This window comes from Geotrypetes seraphini, chromosome 2 (assembly GCF_902459505.1).
Source record: "Geotrypetes seraphini chromosome 2, aGeoSer1.1, whole genome shotgun sequence".
In the NCBI taxonomy this organism is placed as follows: Eukaryota; Metazoa; Chordata; class Amphibia; order Gymnophiona; family Dermophiidae; genus Geotrypetes; species Geotrypetes seraphini.
In genome coordinates, this window is record NC_047085.1 from 7,655,495 (window position 1) to 7,678,850 (window position 23,356).

The 23,356-nt window shown below is 43.6% G+C and overlaps 1 protein-coding gene across 6 annotated transcripts in view; it reads left to right on the forward strand.

Annotated features, from left to right (window-relative positions):
* Positions 1-23,356, forward strand: part of PUF60 (poly(U) binding splicing factor 60) — a 257,544-nt gene that overhangs the window by 149,967 nt on the left and 84,221 nt on the right. For 4 of the 6 annotated variants that reach the window (XM_033933257.1, XM_033933258.1, XM_033933260.1 and 1 more), the window contains one exon: positions 21,423-21,584. In XM_033933257.1, the coding sequence (XP_033789148.1) occupies positions 21,423-21,584 (162 nt within the window). Of the gene's footprint in view, positions 1-6,138; positions 6,166-12,258; positions 12,454-21,422; positions 21,585-23,356 lie in introns of those variants that run through there. The other 2 variants (XM_033933262.1, XM_033933259.1) reach the window with 2 other exon arrangements.

Consider the following 23,356-nt stretch of genomic DNA (forward strand, 5'->3'; position numbering starts at 1 on the left):
CAACAATTTCCCCATCTGAACAAAGGTAGTTTTTTAAAGTCTAGAACCGTTACTTTTGAATGAGCCCTCTCTATACCCGTCTTAATATTAAACCATACCATGCAGTGATCATTGGATGCCAGATGATCACCCACTGTAACATCAGAACCACTTTCCCCATTTGTAAGCACTAAGTCCAGTATGACCCCCAACCTTCATGTGTTCCATTACCAACTGCTGGAACAGTTCTCCTTGTAGAGAATCCAGAATCTCCCTACTTCTAGAAGTCCCCTCAATAGGGATACCCCAATCAATATCCAGCATGTTAAAATCACCTATTAGTAAAACTTCTCCTTTTTAATATATATTCTGAATGTCTACTATTAAATCTCTGTCCACTTCTTCTGGCTGTGATGGAGACCTGTATATCACACCAATGTAAATATATTCACCATTCCCTCTTTCCAAATTGATCCACAGTGCTACTTCCTTGCCCTGCAGATCCTGCAATTGTGTGGCTTTAATACAATCTTTAATATATAACGTTACTCCTCCCTCCTTTTCTTCCTACCCTATCTTTCTTGAGCAGATTATAGCCTGGTATAACTACATCCTAGCCATGGTTCTCCGTGATCACCACTATATCCAACTCATCTTTTTCGATCACAGCTTCTAGATCCAGAATCTTGTTTCTCATACTTCGAGCATTAGTATATACTGCTTTGCCTCCTTATCTCATCTACGTAGAGGTATTCAGTGCATGAGAGAGATTTGCATACCAAGGAGGCAGTGTGTATAAATTGTCTCATGCATATTCATTGTAGGTATCCTGATTCAATATTAAAAATTGAACTAAGGCCAGTACTGGGCAGACTTGCATGGTCTGTGTCGGTATATGGCCATTTGGTGGAAGATGGGCTGGGGAGGGCTTCAATGGCTGGGAGGGTATAGATGGGCTGGAGTAGGTGTTAACGGAGATTTCGGCAGTAGGAACCCAAGCACAGTACCGGGTAGAGCTTTGGATTCTTGCCCAGAAATAGCTAAGAAGAAAAAATTTAAATTGAATCAGACTGGATGGACCATTCGAGTCTTTATCTGCCATCATCTACTATGTTACTATATCACTGGTGTTCCCCCAGGACAGGTTTGAAAATCGTTGTAGTATAGAATTCTGTATTGCAGCTTGCAAACATCTAAGTAGGTATATACATGGGTGGAGCATGGGTGAGACAAGGGCATGCCTTCCATTACATGTATAACTTATTGAATATTGTATGCACATCTTTCCTGCATTTAGGCAAGGTCAGTTACATCATATCTGTGGCTGGTATAATTGCACGCACCTAAATGTATGACGTTCTAATTCTGGGTCAAACTAATATTCTATAATGGTATCTGGGCACCCAGATAGCATTATAGTATAGGCATGGTGCTCACTTTAACAGAAATGCCACCTAAGAACATTTCAACCTCCTTACAAAGCTGGAAAACCTAAAAGAAATATAGATATTACTCTGATAGTGAAGTAAACATTTATAAAGAAATCGAAGAAGTAAGCTTCCATCTAAAGCTTCCTTTCCCTGGTGTGAAGCCAAAATCTACCTGTGCCCTAACTGAGTTTCTTTGATGCATCAAGAAATACAGAGACCACCTCAACCATAAAATCAGAATTCTATGCCTAAAGTATGACCACACAATGTGTTCCTTATTTTGGACAAAAAGAAAAAAAACTTGCAAAGTGGACCAAGCAAAAATTTAGGGTAGTCTTTCTGAAGAAGGAGTGGCCTAGTGGTTAGCGTTACAGTCTCAGCACCCTGGGTTGTAGGTTCAAGTCCCATGCTGCTCCTTGTGACCCTAGGCAAGTCATGTAATCCTCCATTGCCCCAGTTATGTTAGATTGTGAGGCCACCAGGACAGATAGGGAAAAAGTTTAAGTACCTGAATGTAAACTGCTTAGACAACTTCCATTGTGAGGCGGTATATAAATACAGTTGAATTCCTATTAACCGGTACTCAAGCAACTGGCGCTCTCGCCCAACTGACAAAAAAATTTACTGGCAAAAAAAAGTCCTCTCTAGTCCCCAAAGCAACAGCGGTCCTGACCTTCCAACCCTCTCCCTCCAGTCCCAAAGCAGGAGTGGCGGTAGTGGTCCTGACTCGCCAACCCCTCCCTCACCCAAAGCAGCAGCGGTAGCTGGTTGGCAAAGACAGCTCTAGCCAGTCCTGGCAGAGTCTTTACTCTGCTGCTTCTCTTCTGATGCAACAGAGGAAAGACCCTATCAGCCACAATCAGCCTGTTTATAGCGCTATCTCTGTTGACCAGTTGCTGCTTTAGCTAAATGAGGAGGTTCCAGGAGGCCAGATCTATGTGGAGTGGGGGGGGAGGGGAAGAGAGAAGGTGGATGAAAAGTGTGAATGGGGGAGGGTCCAGCATAGTGAAGGGGAGGGGAGGAGGATGGATGGACCCATAAGTGAGGGGGAGGAGTGGAAGGGAGGAATAGATGCTGGATCTACAAGTGGGAGTGGGGGATGATAGAAAGAGAGTGAGGTAGGAAGGGAGCCAATTATTTTTAGAGTAATTCTCAAGCAACCAGAAACTACAACTACTTTAACTTAAATAAAATAAGCTCTCCTGGGATACTACCAAATTCCAATGCACTCCCATTTTGGGGTTCATAGTGGAAATTTCTTCTTCTCCCAGGGGGGAGATGGTGGATGCAATTGACAGGTGGCAAAACAAAGTCAGGACATTTCAAATTCTCCTTCAAGTATTTTTTAAATACATTTCTTTGTGAAGAAGTTCCCATTTGGGGGAAATTCATAGATTGAACTTGTTGCAGGTTTCTGGGTCTCACTGCATCTTGGCAGGTAGAAACTGACGTTTCAGCCATCATGCAGTGGCTTGCTTCAGGGTATGCTGAAATGTCGGTTTCTGCTTGACAAGAAGCAGTGAGACTCAGAAATCTGCAACAAGCATGATGCCTGCTGAGGAAACCCTGAGAGAACAAACAGATTGAACTGTTCATAGTATTCTTAACATTCTCAAGCCTCTTATGTAGCAAGAGCTTGTTAGTGTTGTCTATATGGTCTTCACTTGAGTGATCAGGCATCATAGTAGGCCTCCAATATAGGGTATAGCATCCAAACTTTAATACCGAGGGTATGGTGAAAAGTTCTCAGCCCAACCAAGAAGGGAATGATGTGAAGCCTTGAAACTTATAAGTTATTCCACATATTCACCCCTAAGTTCACCACACTTGGCACATCATGTCTTCTTCACCGAAAGGGTAATTGATCGATGGAATGATCTTCCACGTCAGGTAGTTGAGGCCAGTACCACGCTCGACTTCAAGGGACGATGGGACTGTCTGGTGGGGTCGCTCCAGAGGAATGCTTAAAAGATGGATTCTCGAGGAGGGAGGGTTCATGAGTGGGCAGACTTGTTGTGCCGTCGGCCCTTTTCTGCCATCATACTCTATGTTTCTATGTTTCACCTTGCTAGTCACCGAGCAATAGGACACTTCAGAAGGCTCTGTGTGGATAGCCAAGACTATGGCTAAGCTTTACTGTATAGCTCTGAAATTTCAGAAGCTGTTTGATCAGCTGAAGGTGGATTCCATGGTGGCTCAAGTGACAAATTGTACCTTCACTCTGTAGTGAGGGAGGCGTGATATTAATGGATGTGCAGGAACGCAAGGTGGATGAGGTTCTTAGGAGGCAATCTGAAGCACTAGCTTTGGGAATCAAAACTGAAAAAGCAACCTCATTTGTGGCACATGCCTGCCACACCAGGTTATGGTGAAGTCCTGTGACAGAGGAGGATGTAGGGGGTAGATTATCTGACAGATGCTCTTTGACATCATCAGAGTCATGAGCTGGTGTTGGCATACAGGATGCTCTGGATCAGGCAATGGGCAGGTGATTCAGCATCCAAGGCCACCTTAATCAGACTACCTTTTAAAGGGAAGATGCTGTTTCAGTGTGTGTCAAAACTTTTTTTAGCTTTGGCACACTAAATGGAGCAAAGGTTTTTCACGGCACACTAAATGGAGAAAATGGTTTTCGTGGCACGTTATAATTGAAATTATAAAATTGCAAAAACCAACAAAAAATTAGATTTAAGAGTTATTTATTTAAAGTACTTTAAGCTATATATGGGTAATTGTAACAATGGTGAAACTAAGTAGATAGATTAGAATTGCTAATCAATTCGATGGATGTGCTTGTTGAGTGCAAATTAACTGAAAACGTGGCATTTCATCATCCACCATCTGCAGTCATTCTTTTTTTTTTTTTTTTTTCGATTTAATTTCTGTCAGAGCTGAAAATCCAAGTTTGCAAAGATAAGGCCTATCCAAATAGTAACAAAGCCTTGATTATTTTGTTGCTCCAGTTAGGATAACTACTGTATAAAAAATAAAGCTAAAATTACTTTCAAGGACCAATCATGTTGAAGAATGATGCTTTCCTGGGCAGTTGTATCCTTGCGCATACAGATGCTCATAACATTGACAGACTTGTGTATGCGATGTACATGTCATCTATTCTAGTGTATACTTATGAAGGGAATTTTAAAAAATAAAGTAAAATTATGGAATCTCTCAGGGCACACCACTGTGTTGTGGTACACAGTTTGAGAGATACTGTGCTATTTAGTAAGGGCTTAAATGACCTCATGACCAGTGTAATGGATCGCCATCCTAAGTCTTTGCCTGACAACAGACCCCACCAATCTGCTAGGGGAGGCAGAGGCAATTATCATTCCTCAAGATGTTCCTGCCAGTATTACACAGGTGCTTCTGTTCAGAGATCTTAGAGTTCTAGAAAGAGATTTGGCAGCTCCAGATGCCAGCAACCTTTGGGATCTTTTGTCAGCCCTGGCTCTAAGAAGATACAATGATGCCAAGGCAGCAGCTGTGCTTCTGCACATTGGCGGGTGGATTTTGGCATTCTGGAGGGAGCAAATTTCTTTGGACCATTGGATTCTATATCTTATTCGGAAGGGTCACAAGATTAAGTTCTATCACCCTCTCCCAAATCTGTTTGTGGATTCTCCAGCCGGACAGCTGGACAAGGAGACCATGATCTGAGCAACAGTTAAAGGCTGCTAAATATTCATGCCATTGATCCAGTCCCTGATGAAAAATCAGGCTCTGGCAGATACTCCATATACTTCATAGTGCCCAAAAAAGGCACTGAAGACCAATTCTGGACCTCAGGTCTGTAAATGCAGCCCTCAAAGTACCACGCTTCCGCATGGAGTCGGTCTGCTTAGTAATTGCAGTGATGGCACCAGGGGATTGCCTATCTACTCTATATCTGACAGAGATGTACCTTCATATTCCCATTTGCCCTACCCACAAGAAATACTTGAGATTCCATGTCCTGCACAGGCATTTCCAGTTTGTGGCTTTACCCTTCATGTTGGCAACGGTCCCACGCACCATCACCAAACATAGTAACATAGTAAATGATCGCAGATAAAGACCCGAGTGGTCCTTCCAGTATGCCAGGTAGTGTGCTGAGGTTCCATCTATTGAGTCTCCATCAAAGCTCACTCCAGCCCATCTTAACCATCCCAGCCATCGAAGCCGTCCCCAGCCTGTCCTCAACTGAATGTCCACTATACGGGACGCAGACCGTTCAAGTCTGCCCAGTACTGGCCATAGTTCCTTCAATGTGTACCCATTATTTTCTGATTAGAGATCCTCTGTGTTCATCCCATGCTTGTTTGAAATCTGTCACTGTTTTCCTTCTCCACCACCTCCCTCGGGAGCGCATTCCACGCATCAACCACCCTCTCCGTAAAGAAGAATTTCCTAACATTACTCTTGAATCTACCACCCCTCAACCTCAAATTATGCCCTCTGGTTTTACCAATTTCTTTTCTTTGGAATGGATTTTGTTCTACGTTAATACCTTTCAAGTATTTGAATGTCTGAATCGTATCTCCCATGTCCTTCCTTTCTTCTAGGGTATACATATTCATGGCTTCCAGTCTCTCTTCATATGTCTTCTGGCACAAACCTACCATTTTCATCTCCTTCCTCTTGACCATTTCAAGTCTTTTTATGTCCTTCGCCAGATATGGTCTCCAAAACTGAACACAATACTCCAAGTGGGGCCTCACCAACTACCAAGGTGAAGGTGGTGATTGCAGCTCACGTTTGCAGGATGGGACTACAGGTACACTCATACTTGAACATTTGGCTGATCAGAACCCTGTCAAAGTAGGAGGGTGAGCTAGCTGTATGGCAAGTGGTAAATCTCCTACAGGATTTGGGCTAGATAGTCAATGTCAAGAAGAGTCATCTAGAGCTGACCCAAAGCTTGAAGTATTTGGGAGTCTGCTTCGACATGCTGCAGGTCCACGTCTGTCTTCCCGAGCCATATAATGAGAAGCTCAGGAAGCAGATTGCAGATATCTTAGTGATTCAAGATGCCACTACCTTCCATTACCTTCAGGTCCTGGTCTCAATGGCAGTCACCCTGGAAGTGGTTTCCTGGACATGGGTGCACATGTATCCCCTATAGGATTCTCTTCTCTCCCAATGTCCCTGCAGTGTCATTCCCTGCAAATGTGGCTTCCATGGTTAGTAGAAGTGAAGAACATCTTGCGCTGGTGGCTCCATGTATACTTCTTGTCAAGGGATGTTGGCTCTCCAAATCCCCTCTTTGATAATCCTCACAATTGATGGCAGGCTGGGGTTGGCATCTGTTGCAAGGCCAATGGTCTCTCCTTCAGAGAAAATGGTCCATAAATCATCTGGAACTGCAGACCATTTGGCTAGCATTAAAGACTCTTGAAAAAGATCTGGAAAGCAAGGCAGTCTGAATGTTCTCGGACAATGCTACTGCAGTAGTGCATGTTAACAGACAAGTGGGCACCAAGAGTGCTTCGTTATGTCTGGAGTCACAGATTAGAGGTGCCTAATTTGAATTGATTCACCGATTCACTTTGGGTGAATTGATTTGAATTGATTCATTTTCAGAAAAAAACAGACTCACTGATTCATTAGCACTGGCACTAGCCCCCTCGCTGCTGATCTATTTTGCAGAGACCTGCTCGGACTCTCCCTCTGCTGGAGTCCTTCCATCTAATGTAACTTCCTGTTTTGTGAAACAGGAAGTTACATCAGAAGGAAAGACTTTGCAGAGGAAAGGCCTGAATGGGCAAATCGATGGCAGATCGAGTGGCAGATTGATGGCAAGGTGAGCCCACATCTCCCTGGCTTCTTCTCAACTCCCCGTCTTTCTGTATAGAGTTCTACCCTTTAGGCTGTCTCTGCCGCACCCCTTTCCGACATATAATTCTTTCACCTCCCCCCAATTTCCAAAGGAGGTTATTAAGGAATCCACTGTGCTAGGATTCAAAGGCAAATTAGATGCACATCTCCTTACGAGAGGCATAGAGGGATATGGGTAATTAAAACTACATCAGGTGTATACCTGACTGGGCCTCCGTGTGTGCGGATCGCCGGACTTTATGGACCATGGGTCTGATCCGGAGATGGCAGTTCTTATGTTCTTATGTTCTCTCCCTCCCCTGCATCGACCTTTAAGTTGTTGCTGGGCAGCGGTAGTTATTCACAGAACTACTCTGACTAGTCTTGTCTCCACTGCAGCCTGGCCTAGGGGAAATAGGATGTCAGAGAGGGTGGGCTGCAGAGGAGAGAGGCATCGGGGCTGGCGGCAGGGTAGCTCTGTGAATCGCTATCATTGCCTGGCAAATTTGACAACAAATTAAAGATAGATTGGGGGAGAGGAGGAAGGATTGGAAAAATACCATTTTGGGGGAGAAGGGTGAAAGGATTAGATGCCGAGAAGGGGTGCAGTAGAGAGAGCCAACCAGTAAAAGATTTGGGAGATGGATAGGGAGGACAGAGAAGCTAGAAGGGGGACAGGGAGAGATGGACTTTGGTGAAGATAGAGGGGGCAGGAGAGGGTGAGATGGCAAAAGGGATGAAAGGGGGTCAGGGAGAGATGGTACAGAGGGTATGAAAGGAGGAGAGGTAGAGATGGTCTTGGTGGATGGGGAGAAAAAGGGAAGGGAAAGATGGACTTGGTGGAAGAGGGAGATAGCAGAGGGGGGAGGATAGATGAGAACATAAGAATAGCCTTACTGGTTCAGACCAATGGTCCATCAAGCCCAGTAGCCTGTTCTCACGGTTGCCAACCCAGGTCACTAGTACCTGGCCAAAATCCAAGGTTAGCAATATTCCATGCTACCGATAGGGAAAGATGGTAGGGATATGGACAGGTCCAGAAGGGAAAGGTGGAATGGATATTGACAGATCCAGAAGGACAGAAAGGAAGGATGTTGGATGTGGGAGGGAGAGAAAGAGAGGAAGGAAATGCTGGGTTACATGGGTGGAATAAACGACAAGGAGGAGAATGCTAAAAATGGATCCATGTGGAGAGTTGTGAAGGAGATGCGAGAGAGGAGAATGAGTACAGAGGGTAGAAATGTAATGGGGAACAGATAAAAGGGAATAAGAAGAGGGGAAATGTGAAAGCTAGAGGATAAGAGAAGGGGATAGAAAGTTGATTAGATAAAAAAATGAAAAGGAATAAAGCAGGAGTTACATTTGAGTGGATAAGAGGCAGAAAAAAAAATGGAAGAGAGTACTTTAAAAGAAAGATAAGAACAGCCATACTGGATTAGACCAATATGTATGTCGAAACATTCAATATACTGAAGGGAATAGACTTAGTAGATAAAGACAGGTTGTTCACCCTCTCCAAGGTAGGGAGAACGAGAGGGCACTCTCTAAAGTTAAAAGGGGATAGATTCCAAATAAATGTAAAGAAGTTCTTCTTCACCCAGAGAGTGGTAGAAAACTGGAACGCTCTTCCGGAGTCTGTTATAAGGGAAAACATCCTCCAAGGATTTAAGACAAAGTTGGACAAGTTCCTGCTAAACTGGAACGTATGCAGGTTGGACTCATTTAGAGCACTGGTCTTTGACCTAAGGGCCGCTGTGTGAGCGGACTACTGGGCATGATGGACCACTGGTCTGACCCAGCAGCGGCAATTCTTATGTTCTTATGACACACAGTTTGATAAGTGGGATAGTAAATTTTATAATAAACAGTATTGGTTTTGTGATTTAACACCTCCATCAAGAAAGAGTCCCAATGAAAGTGCTTGTTCCTATCTTTGACATGATACTGCCTTGGTTAAATAAAATGTTTAAAATTGAATTTAAAAATTGATTCAACAGGGTGAATTGAATCAAAAAGTTTTTGTCTGAATTGGGCAGCACTAGCACAGATGTTCAGGTGGGTGGAGGCTCATCTTCAGGCACTCTCCACAGCCCACGTAACAAGATTGGAAAATAATAATAATTTTATTTCTTATATACCACTATACCATAAGTTCAAAGCGGTTTACAACAAAGATACATATAGTTAGTGATTGAGATGCAGGTAATAAGCATTCGATCTGGAATACAATTACATTTGAAGGAGTACGTAAGTAATCTAAAATCTAAAAGTTATAACAGTGGTGTAAAAAGTTAGAACAGTGGCATAATTAAATAAAATGCGCAGGCTGACTTTCTCAGTCGGCTTATTCTAGACCCAGAAGAATGGTTCTTTTTCCAAAGAATGCTCAACCTTATTGTGCAATGCTGGGGAAGTCAGGCGATGGACTTGTTGGCTCCAGCCAAAAACAAGAAGGCGAATTGCTTCTACAGTCAAAGAAACAAACCAGGAAGCACAGGGTTGGATGCGTTGGTTCAACCCTGGTTAGGAGAGAAGCTGCTTATGTGTTTCTTACATGGCCTATGCTTGTATTCTTAGTAGCCCCTGATTGGCCTTGCTGTGTGAATCTAGTAAGGCTCCAACAGGACAAGATGCATCAAGCTACCAGTTCATATGGAGCTACTGAGGAATAAATCCACTTGGCATGACTGTTGAGTCCTCAGCCTTAGTACACAAAGGATGTTTGGAGGTAGTCATTTCTACTCTTCTCCAAGCTACAAAAGCCTTCGAATGTTGCAGCCTTCTCTAAGACTTAGAGGACTTTTTAGCTCTGGTGCACCAAGGATAAGGTGGAGCCCTTCAAAACTCTGATCCCAGTGATTCCTGCATTTCTCCAGGCTGGACTAGAGAAAGGCCTTGCGGCAGCATCTCTTAAAGTACAGGTTATAGCAGGGGTAGGGAACTCCGGTCCTCGAGAGCCGTATTCTAGTCGGGTTTTCAGGATTTCCCCAATGAATATGCATGAGATCTATTTGCATGCACTGCTTTCAATGCATATTCATTGAGGAAATCCTGAAAACCTGACTGGAATACGGCTCTCGAGGACCGGAGTTCCCTAACCCTGGGTTATAGGCTTCTTGTGCTTCAGAGCTTTTTGAAGGGTGCTCAGATTACGGCCTCCAGTACAGCAGCCCTTTCTGATGTGGAATCTTAAACCTCTGTATGCATCCCTTCAAGATGTATCCCTGCTGGATCTCATGGTGAAGGCAGTGTTTATGGTAGTAATAGTCTCAATGAGAAGTATCTCGGAATTTCAGGCACTCTTGTGCAGAAAATCATACCTCAGGATCACGGAGGTAGAAATTGTCCTCAGCATGGTACCTTCCTTTCTACCAAAGGTTTTCAACATTTCACTTCAACCCAGAGGTCTTCCCACCTTTCAGGCTATGGGTTCGGCCAAGCAAATTAAGACATTACAGAGACTGGACATATGGAGCATTTTAATCCACTATTTATAACAGGTCAAATTACTTTTGTCTTTCCAATTGTCTGTCTGTCTTTTAACTAGTCAGTCATGACGAGGCAGATTAACTTCCAAGGCATCTATTGCCAGATGGATTCATATAGCAATTTCATTAACATATGTTGCTTGTAGCAAACAGCCGCCTGTTTCTCTCAAAGCTCATTTGACTAGAAGTGTGGCTTCCTGGGCAGAGACCAGGGCAGTGCAAAAAGATCTGTAGAGCAGCTAGTTAGTCTACTCTCCTTATCTTTACAAGACTTTACAGTGTGGACATGGCGTCTCGGGAGGATGCCTCAATTTTGCAGGCAGGCTCATTGATCCTATCGTAGGTGTTTGCCACTGCTTTGGTATGTCACCTACAATATAGATTCCTATGCTTATGTAACAGAATGGAAGATTAGGTTCTTACCTGGATAATCTTCTTTCTGTTAGTACACATAGGAGTCTGTATAGCCCACCCTGTCAGTTTTCAATGTGCCTGCTTTCTGCCTCAGATAAACCTATAGTCCAGAACTGGAGGTTTTCTCCTGTCAGTTGGAAGAGCTTGGAGATGAGCCCAGTCATAAGAACATAAGAATTGCCATTCTGGGACAGACCAGAGGCCCATCAAACTCAGTATCCTGTGGCCAACCCAGGTCCCAAGTAGTAAAATAGATTTTATTCTGCTTATCCTAGGAATAAGCAGTGGAGATTTCTCCAAGCCATCTCAATAATGGCTACAGACTTCTTTTTTAGGAAATTATCCAAGCCCTTTTTTAAGCTGTACTAAGCTAACTGATTTCACCACATTCTCCGGCGATGAATTCCAGAGTTTAATTACACATGTGATGAAATATTTTCTCTGGTTTGTTTTAAATCTTCTACTACTTAGCTTCATGCATACCCCCTAGTCCTAGTATTTTTAGAAAGAGTGAACAAGCGATTCACATCTACCCTTTCCACTCCACTCAGTATTTTATAGACCTCTATCATATCGCACCTCAGCTGTTTCTTCTCCAAGCTGAAGAACCCTACCTGCTTTAGCCTCTCCTCATAGGGAAGTTGTCCCAAACCTTTTATCATTTTTGTTGCCCTTTTCTATACCTCTTCTAATTCTGCAATATCTTTTTGAGATATGGTGATCAGAGCTGCATACAGTATTCAAGTGGTGGCCATACCAGCTGGCATTCTGAAGTTCCCGTGGTATTTTAGTTAGTTAGTTTGTTTTCAACTTTCACTATGGTGTTGGCTAATGAATAATTTGAGTTCTACATTAAAGAAATAGCATCCCAGGTAAAGGCCTGAGGCCACGGGGGTTAATTCTTACCAAGTTGTCACTGGTCTGTTTCAGCTCTCGGTACCTATTCCCCAGGAGTTTGCAAAGCAGTTCCTAAACTTGCTTGCCCAGCACTTATGGCACCAGCAGCTGGCACTCCTGCAGCCAACACCTTTTTTTTTCCCAGACAGCTCTTCATTCCTGTGTCTTTGGTCTCCCTAGTTGCCAGACCAATAGGTGACCAGAAGGATGTTGGGTGCAATGCTAAATGATCAGAGGATTCTATTCCGCAGGAGAAAATCTGTTGAGCGATGTGGCTTCTACCATATTATCTGTTCCAGCAAAGGATCCTACTGAGGCTATGGATCTGCTCTGCATACTACAAGGCTTCAATAGGAGAAATACTAATACCGGGTTCCACAGGAAAGACTGCGGACTTAGTATTTTGGTATCTGCATTCTGCAGCACACATTCACCAAGCTACCATTGTGGTAAGGCTACACTCCCCCTCTTTTTTTTTTTTTTTTTTTTCTTTTTTTTTTAAGTTTATCTGTAACTTTTCCAGGAAATCTAAATTGTTTGGAATTTAAACAATGATTATCAATCTCCATTTCATTATAGATTTAATTAGTTGTCTTTCCAAATCTGATCTGAAGGCAAGCTCCCTGTCCCAGAAGACTTTCAGTCTAAGTTTGTACATGAATTGATGAAAGGTGGTACATTGACTTGAACAAAGTGAAAAAGAGCATTAGTAAGGGAAATGGGATTTGAACCTTGTTTTTTCTAGTTCTTGGCCTATGTTCTAACCACTAGGTTACTATTCCAGATGAAAAATTTCTGTATCATTGCGTCTTACAAGAAAAACGATACAACTCCTTTGCTTTTTCAAAGTGCATGTCACTTTGTTTACTTCTGCACATGAAATTTGTAAAAGCATCTAGCTGCTCTCTTCATACCTAAGGACGTAGCCATTGGAAAACAGCATCTTCTGGCATCTCTGCTACTTCTCCTTGGTACTAACTGAGGGAAGGTGTTTTAGGATAAAAATGTTCATATAATCATTTTCTTTTTATGGACTCATGATATGCCAGGTCAGTCCCTCCCAACCCCTAAAGAGACATTTTCACAAGCTAGTATCATTAGAAGAACTGTGTATGAAGAACATCTAATTTTAAAGGTGAAAGTATTTTCCAGAAAATCTCTATTTAAGAGACATTTCCTTTTCATCCTGCTAGACCAGACCAGAGGGGTGGGAGATTCCACCCTACAGCAAATGGAGGCAGAGAATTTGAAATATTTCACTAACATCACTAATATAGGGAGTGGTGTAGCCTGGAATATCTCAATTTCAAGTGCAGAAAGTGTTCGTTTCTGTGGTGTAGACCTGCTTCCCCAGGGATACAGTTATACAGCCTGCATAAGTTGATGGGTCCTCAAATCTTCCCTGGTCATACTTGCAAATGTCCAATTCTCCTTGACCCCAGGTTGGCTTGTGAGGCTAGCTCACAGGAGTCTTGTGGGGCCTTTGCTGGAAGGGACTGAGTTTGCCTTCTCTTACCCCTTCTCTCCCAGTGCTCAGTCCCCACCCGCAAAAGTTTCAAAAATAATAAAATAAACCAAGGTTCACAGGGGAGCCTTTCTAATGTTTTTTAATTGGGTATTAATAAGTAGGCAGCTGCAAGCAGAGGGACAGACCCAGGCCAAAACCTGGAGACGAGTCACCAGCTTTGGAATAGCATGAGCAGCAGAAAGCCTGGGCTCCATTGCAGCTGGGGAGGTTTCTTATGACAGGTGCTATGGGGTACTTGGGGACCACGTGTCAGTGCAACCAGCATCTAGTGCGTGATGCACAAATAGAAGATTAGATTAGATTTCTGACAGGGGGCCACTTTAGCATGAGATACTTCTGTGGTGCTGTTGAAACTGGCTATTATTGAAGTTGCAGATGATCCTGTTTTGGCAGGAATGGTTGCCATTTTGCCACCAGTCTCAAATATGCCACATGCTCTGAGGACTGACCGGTCTAGTCTTCAGTGATTGATCAGTCAGGAACTTCCCTTTTCTCCTTGTGGAGAGTGGGAAGGAACCTGGGAGGAGATGGAATAAGTCCCTCTGAGGACCTGGGGCCCAAGGTGGTGATGGTCTCACCATTTCAGGAGAGCACTGGAAAAGTTTTGTGAGTGGACCGTGGCACCCATTGGAGCTGTATGGTGATTTTGGGGCCCAAAGCACTGCTATAATCCAGGCCTGTGGATCTAAAAGGGTCAGAATTCACAGTGGAGGTTTGGATCCCAAGCAGACCCTAATTCCAGCTCTGTTTTTGGTAAAGAGTGTATAGGGTGAGAAGGATATGGATGAAGGAGCTCCCTCTTAAAGGATGTGTTGCTCATTGTGGTCAGACTGTTTCACAGGGAAGAGCTCTCTTCAATGCAGGGTCTGGTCTTCTCAACTCTCCATATTTCCATAGCTCGGCAGGAGTGCCCAGGAATGGGGATCCCATTTTGGAGGTTCTGTTTAGATCCTCCATAGCCCTTTCTATTCCATCATGCCCTCTCTTAGATGGGCTTGCTTAGGGTTACTGTATTTAACAATGGACAAACCCAGATACATGGCCCTGCCATGTTGTGCCTCCAACCTGCACAGTTTTGCCTCTGGCCACGCCCTCAAAAAGCCTCATCTTTTTTTTTTCCTGACCTCCAGTCCATGTCTGCAGGGCCTCCAACATGTGTGAATGCATGTGACATCATCTGCACATGCTTGTTGAAGGCCCTCTAGTCACGCATGGAGCTCGGGGCTTTCCAAAACCCAGACAAACTGCTGGGTTTTGGAAATTCTATCGGGGAAGCTAGATAGTCCTCTAAAAAGAGGACACATCCGGGTTTTCCCAGACATCTGGTAACCCTAGGCTTGCTGAATGGGAGGCACTGAATGAGGTCCTGTTGTTAACCAAGCTCATGGACAAGCTCCATGCCTTCCTTTTGAGAGGACTTGAATGAGTTTTCATGCCAACTCACTGAAAAATTTAATGACAGCAATCACCAAGAAGACTACTGTTCTGGTAGAGTGCCTTCAAGCATTTATATGACTGGAAGGTGAAATTATTTCTCAGGCAAGTCTTCATTTTTTAACCCTTGGTGGCCAGACATCAGTTTGTGACAAGTATGCTGCGAGAGCCTTCCATGGTGGATGCATCATGTGAGGTATTATAGTTAGTCTGGAGAGGCTGTTCTGGACAATATGCTCCAGCCTTATTGGTGGCTCGTATGTGGCTGTGGTAAATAGAGTAGTTTTTAAAGATTTATGGAAAAATTGACATGAACGGGAACTCCTTAAAAAAGGGGAGGTGATAGGCTCCAGAGTAATCTAAGGAAATACGTTTTTACACAAAGGGTGGTAGATGCATGGAACAGTCTCCTGGAAGAGGTGATGGAGAGAGAGACTATGTCTGAATTCAAGGAGAGCCTGGGATAGGCACATAGGATCTCTCAGAGAGAGGAAGAGATAATAGTTACTGTGGATGGGCAGACTAGATGGGCCATTTGGCCTTTATTTGCCATCATGTTTCTATGACTGCTTGTGTGGTGTAAAGGTTTGTAGTGCTCTCTGTATCAACAATCTGGTTGCAGCGCCTAAAGTCTAGGACTGCCTGTGATAAAGGATGTCAGAATATTGCAGAAATTTCATCAATGACAGTGGTTTAAGATTATCACTGCTGTCTCCAGTCCCGAGTATTGGGACTGCAAGGATCTGTGACATGTTGTTATGGGAACAGCCTTGGATCTGCAGACTTCATGGCTCCTGTAAAACTGCTGGGCTCCATATTCAGATGAGGGGGGCTGGGATAGAGTTGCCAGATGTCAGAATTTCCCCGGACATGTCCTCCTTCTGAGGACATGTCCAAGGGGTCCGGACAGCTTTTCAAAACCCAGCACTTTGTCCAGGTTTTGAAAAGCTTCCGACGTCAGGACGGCATCTGCGAACACGTGGATCCAATCTGGTGATGTCACATGCCACATCCGCACAAACCGGGTGGAGCTGGGGGCATGGCTGGAGGCGGGATGGGGCGTGATGCAGGCGCAACTGGGTGGGCCTGGGGGTGTAGCCATGGGTCCGGATTTTCCTTCATGAAATTCTGGTAACCCTGGGCTGAGAGTTTCAGGGAAGCTCAGTTATAGTTAGACCAAGGCAGCATTTTTGACTCCCTGGAGGGTGGTCTTGAATAGGGTTACCAGATTTCCCCGGACATGTCCTGTTTTTGAGGACTCTGTCGGGAGTCCGGGCAGCTTTTAAAGTTTTGAAATTTTATTCAGGGAAACTGGACATCTAGTAACCCTACACTTGCACACCTATCTGGCGTCATCCTGCCCCCCGCGGGATCCTGTGCTTGCTCACCGCATGTTGCTGTAACTCTTCGTGGTTGTGTTTGGCGACCTGGAAACTTTCACTCTGCAGAGGAAAGGCTTCTGGGTTGTTGAAGGCAGTGTGTTTTTAGTTACTCATGCTGCCGAAAGCATGAGGAGTTTACAGCACTGCTGAATAAGCAAGCACTGAATCTGGAGGGGTGGGTAAGAAAGGTGCTGGATTGTGGGGATGGGGAGGAAAGGAAAGATGCCCTAGACCTGCAGGGAAAGAAAGGGAAGGGGCAGATAAAGACACTAGACCACAGAAAGAGGGGAAGGAAAGGAGAGACATGTCAGACCACTGGATGGGGGGGGGTAAGAAGAGAGACATGTCAGACCCGAGAAAGAAAAGAGGAGGTAGGAATTCCTAAGGGAGGGGAAGGGAAAAACAGATGTCAGACCACAAAGGGGGGGAGAAGGGCAAGGAAGGAGAGGAGAGATATGCCATATTGTGGGAAGAAGAGGAGAAAGAACCCAGACCTTAGGAGGGGGAAAGGGGGAAGACTGATATCAGACCATAAGAGAGGGAGGAGATGGTACACCCTGAATTGAGGATTTTCAGCTACATAATTCTGTGCTCTAATGCTATTGTTGATGGGGGTGGGAGAGAACCTGGGCAGAGCTATACTCAATAACCTTAGAAATCTGGGGAAGGTTTAGGTGATTCCTTGACAATGCTTTTCATCACTCCCACTCCATTTTCCTCCTATGGCCTCTTTAGATAAGACATGAGTGAAGAAGCTTGTTCTTCTTGCCCATGTTACAGAGCTTTCCTTCATGACCATGTAGGTGGCAGGATCTCAGTATTTAAAGCAGCTGGCCCTAGGGCACAGAGGAGACAACTTGGGTCTGTGGCGGCTGCTGTTCAGTTAGTTTTTCTTGCATTATGTAGGTATGGAGGAACTAAATTAGCACAGCATGTGGTTTCCATATATTGCTTATTTAATTTCTATAGAGCTGCCTACTTTCTGATGCAGGGAGAAGGGTCAGCTGATATTGGAATAGATGGGAAGGCCATCCTTTCAGAATTGGGGGGGAGTTAGTCAGGTGACAGTGGGCTATAGTGAGAGTTCCTGTCCCATGCTTTATGGAATTCTCTAAGACATGGTCCTTTTTATTTGATTATATTCATTTTAAATGGCCATTCCAAATAAAAGAGCCTACTTTGACATTCATAAAATGAATCTTTTCTGTAAGAGACTACAGTGGAACTCTTGCTAAGATCACAGATTTAGCCTGGAAAAGTGCCCAGACTGCCAGAGTCCAAAGATTTTTACCTTCCCTCCTCTCGTTCCAGAACATGGAGCTCTGTCCTCACCATAGACAATCCCACTTGAGTACCTTCCATAAAATAGCATCTTGAGAGCACTTAGAGGTACTCGTATTCTGGTGGCAGTATGAAGTCTCATGCGTCTGGTAAATATAATATGGAACTTGAAATTGTTAGGTTTCATGTATTGGGGAGAGCATTTTTGAGGAGGCAATGACTCTTGAAATCCTAATGTTTGATCATTTTAGTGATTTTTTTTTTACAACATTCAGACTAATGGAAAAGTAAAGTGTAGGAACCCTGCACAGTTTTGCAATGGTTGACTTAATTGTTAGGATCAGGGCAGTCCATACTTGTTGGTTCAGTTTGCACAGATTTGTTGCTGATTCACATTTATAAATGTTTTCTGTTTTTGTCATACCAGCTTTGACAATGGCCCTTTTTAATAAAGTATCCAGCTAAAATGCTTGTGTAAAGAGACACTAGTTTTCATCACAAATTGCTATTACATTTGTAAAGAAAAGCACCAGTGATGGTGGTCGATAAATAATTTTCTATAGAACAAATGCCAGGAAGTTCTTTTTCACCCAGAGGGTGGTGGATACATGGAACGCGCTACCGGAGGATGTGATAGGCAGAAGCACGCTACAGGGCTTCAAGGAGGGTCTGGACAGGTACCTGGAGGACAAAGGGATTGAGGGGTACAGATAAGAGTAGAGGTAAGGTTAGAGGGATAGAATTAGAGGTAATTTGTAAAATTAGACAGAGACCACTGTTCAGGCAGTGGGCCTGATGGGCCGCCGCGAGAGCGGACCGCTGGGCGAAATGGACCTCTGGTCTGACTCAGTGGAGGCAACTTCTTATGTTCTTATGTTCCCTTTGAAGAGAGGCGAAATAGAGACGTCTCAGATCCACAAAATTAAACTCGGTGTGTACACTAAGCATTTTCTGAAACAATCCACAACCCAGCAAACTTATTTGTAGACTTCCATATACTTAAAAAGTGGTAGAATCAGTCACCAAATTCTCATCAATATCTTAACATATCCACATTTTAATTTGGACTTCAAATTCTAGGCCATGATAACTATAATAGCTTCTCTCAGTTTTTGGAGGTCTAAATCCAGATTCATCCAGTATGTGTTTGTTCTTTCTCCTCCTTTTGTTCATGCCACCTAGGTTGGAAGGCCAAGTTGGCGTCCAAGAAGGCTATTTTATAAAGACACAAAGACACTGGACCATATTCTATATATGGCACCCAAAAAATAAATCACAGCCAACTAGAACTGCGCTTAGCACGATTCTGTGACAGGTACATACCTTATAGCAGTGTTCTTCAACCTTTTGACACCTATGGACCGGTGGAAATAAAAGAATTATTTTGTGGACCGGCATTGCTCCGCGGTCCAGCAGTTGAAGAACAAGTCGTGCCCATCTCCGCCCCAGACCCCACACCCATAATAGTACTAATTGTAACACCACTTTTCATATATGCACACAATATAATTGTATTAACAACACATAATGGTTAACCACAAAATTAAAATACACAAAACACACTGTATGCTTTCCAACATTCATTCTTACCAGAAAACAGATAACCCCATGCAAATGCTGGACCAAAAACTAAAAGTAGTAATATTTACAAACAAACCCTAAGATGCAAGACTCTGCAAGCAGTACAACCCCAGAGGAAAAGAAACAAATGCATTTTTTCATGAACAGACAAATCAATCACTAAATAAAAAAAATAAAAGCATTTCCCCTACCGTTGTTGTCTCTCTCCCTTCATGTGCCTTTCCTTCTGGCCTGCCCCCCGGTGTTATCTTTGGGCTGGTCCACTGTGTGATCAATGTAGCATCTTCGGGCCGGCTCCCTGAGTGCTGCATTGCACAAAGCTGTAGGCAGCAGTTCCTCAGGTGCGTCCCGCAACTCATCTGGAAGCCTTCCCTCTGACGTTGCGACGTCAGAGAGAAGGCTTCCAGTTCAGGCACAGGCCGTGCGTAGGAGCTTTTTCCCACGGCTTTGTGCACTGCAACACTCGGGGAGCTAGCCTGAAGACACCGCATTGATTACACCGTGGACCGGCGGCGGAAGAACGCTGTCTTGGGCCCGATGGATGTGCCAGCCCTGTGGCCCGGCAGAAAATTTCTGCAGACCGGCACCGGTCCACAGACTGGCGGTTGAAGAACACTGCCTTATAGAATCATGCTAGGCAAACGCATTTAGGCCAAGGAAAGCCTAAGCTGTGCATGTATCGGGCGTGTTCTATAACAGTCCGCATAAATTTTAGGAATACCTATGTTTCACTCCTGGCCACGCCATCTTTTCAGATTCACACACTAGAACTGATGCACAAGGTATTCTGTAATTAGTGGTAATTACCATCATTTATGAGGTGTTAATTGCCAAGTATTAGTATTGATTAGGCTTGTTAAATCCATACTGATCAGGCTGTGCGCACTGATTTGCGTGCACAACTTAGGGAGTCATATACAAAATTGGGGGGGGGGGAAGAGAGGTTGTAAACACCAGCACAAAATCTGCTGAAATCACAGAGTGCAGCCATGTACTTTTATGTAAGCTCAAGAACAAGTGTAAATGTATGCAGCTGAAATATGCAAATAAGTGCGTATTTTATAACCTATGCACATACTTTGTGACTCTACTCTTGCTTTGCCCAAACTCAGCGTGTCTTCACCCGAGTTGCCCATAAGTATGCACATATTTGTACATGAAGGTATTTTCATAAGACATCTTTTAAGTTTGTTCTGGTGTGTACGTGCAAAATCCCATTGTAAAATTATCCCTTTAATGCCTGTCCACAGCTGTGATGAGGGTTACAAAGTCTGGCCCTTGCCACAGGGTTTGAGGAAATGAAAAACTAAAAGCAAGAACATCATTGGGGACCTAGCCCCAAAAGAGAGAATGCTGGAAGGAGGAAACGTGAGAAGTCAGTTTAATAGACACAGCTGGATGTTTGGGGGTTTTTTTCTGCCTCCAAGTACTGAGAAAAGGTACTGTGGTCCTCATTGCACAGGTCCTGACTCAAAATGAGGAGGTTTTGGTACACAAATATGGTGGTGTACTCTTTAGCAATATGTCTTTTGTTTTTTAAGATTTCTGGGATTTTTTGTAAGTGTTTATGGTGTTTTGGATAGTTTTCTGAAAATTTTTTGAGTGCTTGTATTAGGATTTGCTGCATAGTTTATCATTCTATATACTTGTGATTAGAAGTTAAGTCCATTGAGCGTGAAATGAAATACTAGTTTATAAAATACCTGAAAAATTAGCCTGTCCAAAAGTGATTCCCCCTGTTTTTCTTCCTTACACCAATAAAACATGGTCTTTGCAAATATTATACTTCAGTTACCAGCTTAGCCCTATACAGTTCAAGAGAAACGTTGTAGAGTTTGGGCTGTTCTTTTGCTGCTAAGTTCTAGAGTGGATTCTCCCTTGCAATTTAGTTTCCCATCAATTGGCACTGCTTGAGATGTGGTCTTACTAGAGTTCTGCTGAGGGTCCCCTCAGAAAATGGTTAGATGAGTCATGGTGAGAGATCCTTATTGCCTCTGTCTTCCCTGGCATTTTGTGCATCATTCAATAACCTGCTTCCTCCACTTGGTGAGACAGGTCAGTTGGGCTGAGCTGCTGCTGGGTAGAAAATGGACTGGCACTGACTTGCAGGGATTGATGGGATTAGAGATGGTTGGGCTCTTCTTTCTTTGCGTTGCAGGGACACGGTGACCTCTGCTGAGCTAACCAGCTAGTTCCTCTCTCTCCATTGCAGATGGCGGCTCAGAGGCAGCGTGCTCTAGCCATAATGTGTCGAGTGTATGTGGGATCGATCTACTATGAGTTGGGAGAGGACACCATCCGCCAAGCCTTCGCTCCATTTGGACCTATAAAGAGCATTGATATGTCTTGGGACTCTGTGACAATGAAGCACAAGGTTAGTTTTTATTAATGATGGATCATCATTGGGGACTGGGGCTTTCCTTGAGTCTCACTTATGGGGGACTCCTTATGAGAATTCTGAAGAGTTCATTGACATGATCCTTTCTTCAGTCCTAAAAAGCTGTGAGATTTTATATTAATACTCAAGACAACAGGTGAAAGGTTAGGTTGGTTTGTTTTTTTTGCTCCTCTGTTAGTGCATATGTGCCACTCTGGTTTCTGATCTTTAAACAAAGTGTAATATTAGACAGAGGGAACCTGAGTAAACTCAACACAGTTTTTATAATTACTTCATTTCTTTAAGAAGCAAAGTGGACAAAGGCTTCCTGACTTTAGTTATGCAATTGGACCTGCTGGCAGCCTTTGATATGATCATTCATGAAATTCTTAGAGAAATCTCATCTCAATGGCCACGAATTTGGTCTTGGAGGATGAAATGTACAGCGTCATCATCTATGAGACCACTGTTATGTTACACAAGTTAGACAGTTCTAAATCTAATAGATACTGGCACTGTCATCTAAACATTGAAACGCTGGATCATCTGTTCTATTGTCCTTTGATACTCAGCTTTTGGAAGTCAATATGGGGAAAGATAAATGCCATATTGGAATCATCAATCCCATTGTCATATGAGGTAGTCATATGCAGAACATTGTTACATATTAAACCTCCCATGGATCATTATAAGTGTAGGCTTTTCCTAATTATGACCGGGTAGCCATGCAGATGATTACTCAAAATTGGAAGAACTTTGATCGCCTCAATTTTCCTTTTTGGTGGGCAAATTTATGCTCCAGTTATAAATATGAGAAAATGAATGCTGATATGTTGGGGCATAGCAATATATTTAAACTGGTTTGGAGCCCATTGACATCTTTTATTACTTCAGCATAGTTTAAAAATACCCTTCAGTTTAGTTGGTTCTATGTCTTTACTTTTTGTTTATTTTCACATGCACATCCAGGGAAGGCAGAAAGGGTGGGATTGCATTAATGTATATATATATTTGTGCTTTTATTGATTAATCAATGGGTGGGTGGGCGGGTTAAAAGTATTGCTCTGATATGTTGCAAGACAAATGTGCATATCTTGTTTTGCTATATGTTCACATACTTGTTTATTGCACTGTTAATATTTTAAAATCAATAAAGGTTAGCCCATATAGGAATCTCAGACATAGCTTTAAGGTGGTTTTCTAGATTTTTGCAACAACGTACTTTACAGGTGATCCAGAATAGTTCTCTATCAAAGTCTTGGTGTATGGATTAGGGAGTATGACGGGGCTCTGCACTTTCCCCTGTTCTCTTTAATGTTTATTTAAGTGAACTATACCAGTTAAGATCTCTCAAGTAAATCTATTCCTCCTGTGCAGATGATATCACCTTGTTCTCAGAGGATAAGAAGTTATATACAGTGGAACCTTGGTTTGCGAGCATAATTCGTTCCACAAGCATGCTCGTAAACCAAAGTGCTCGTATATCAAAGCGAGTTTCCCATAGGAAGTAAGGGAAACTCGCTTGATTGGTTCCTTCCCCCCAACCGAGGCCACCGGCGCTGCTCCCTTCCCCCCAAGTCCACTGGCTCGCTTCCACCCCCCCCACGAGAACCGGCATCGCCCACCCGCCCAAACCCTTACCCTGATCTGGCACCGGCACGCAGCACCAACCCACAGGACGTGCCGATACCAGAAGATTCTGCCTCTTGCTGCTGGGCTGGGCCTTGAACTTCTGCGCCTTGAGCATCTGCACATGCTTAAGGCCTTCT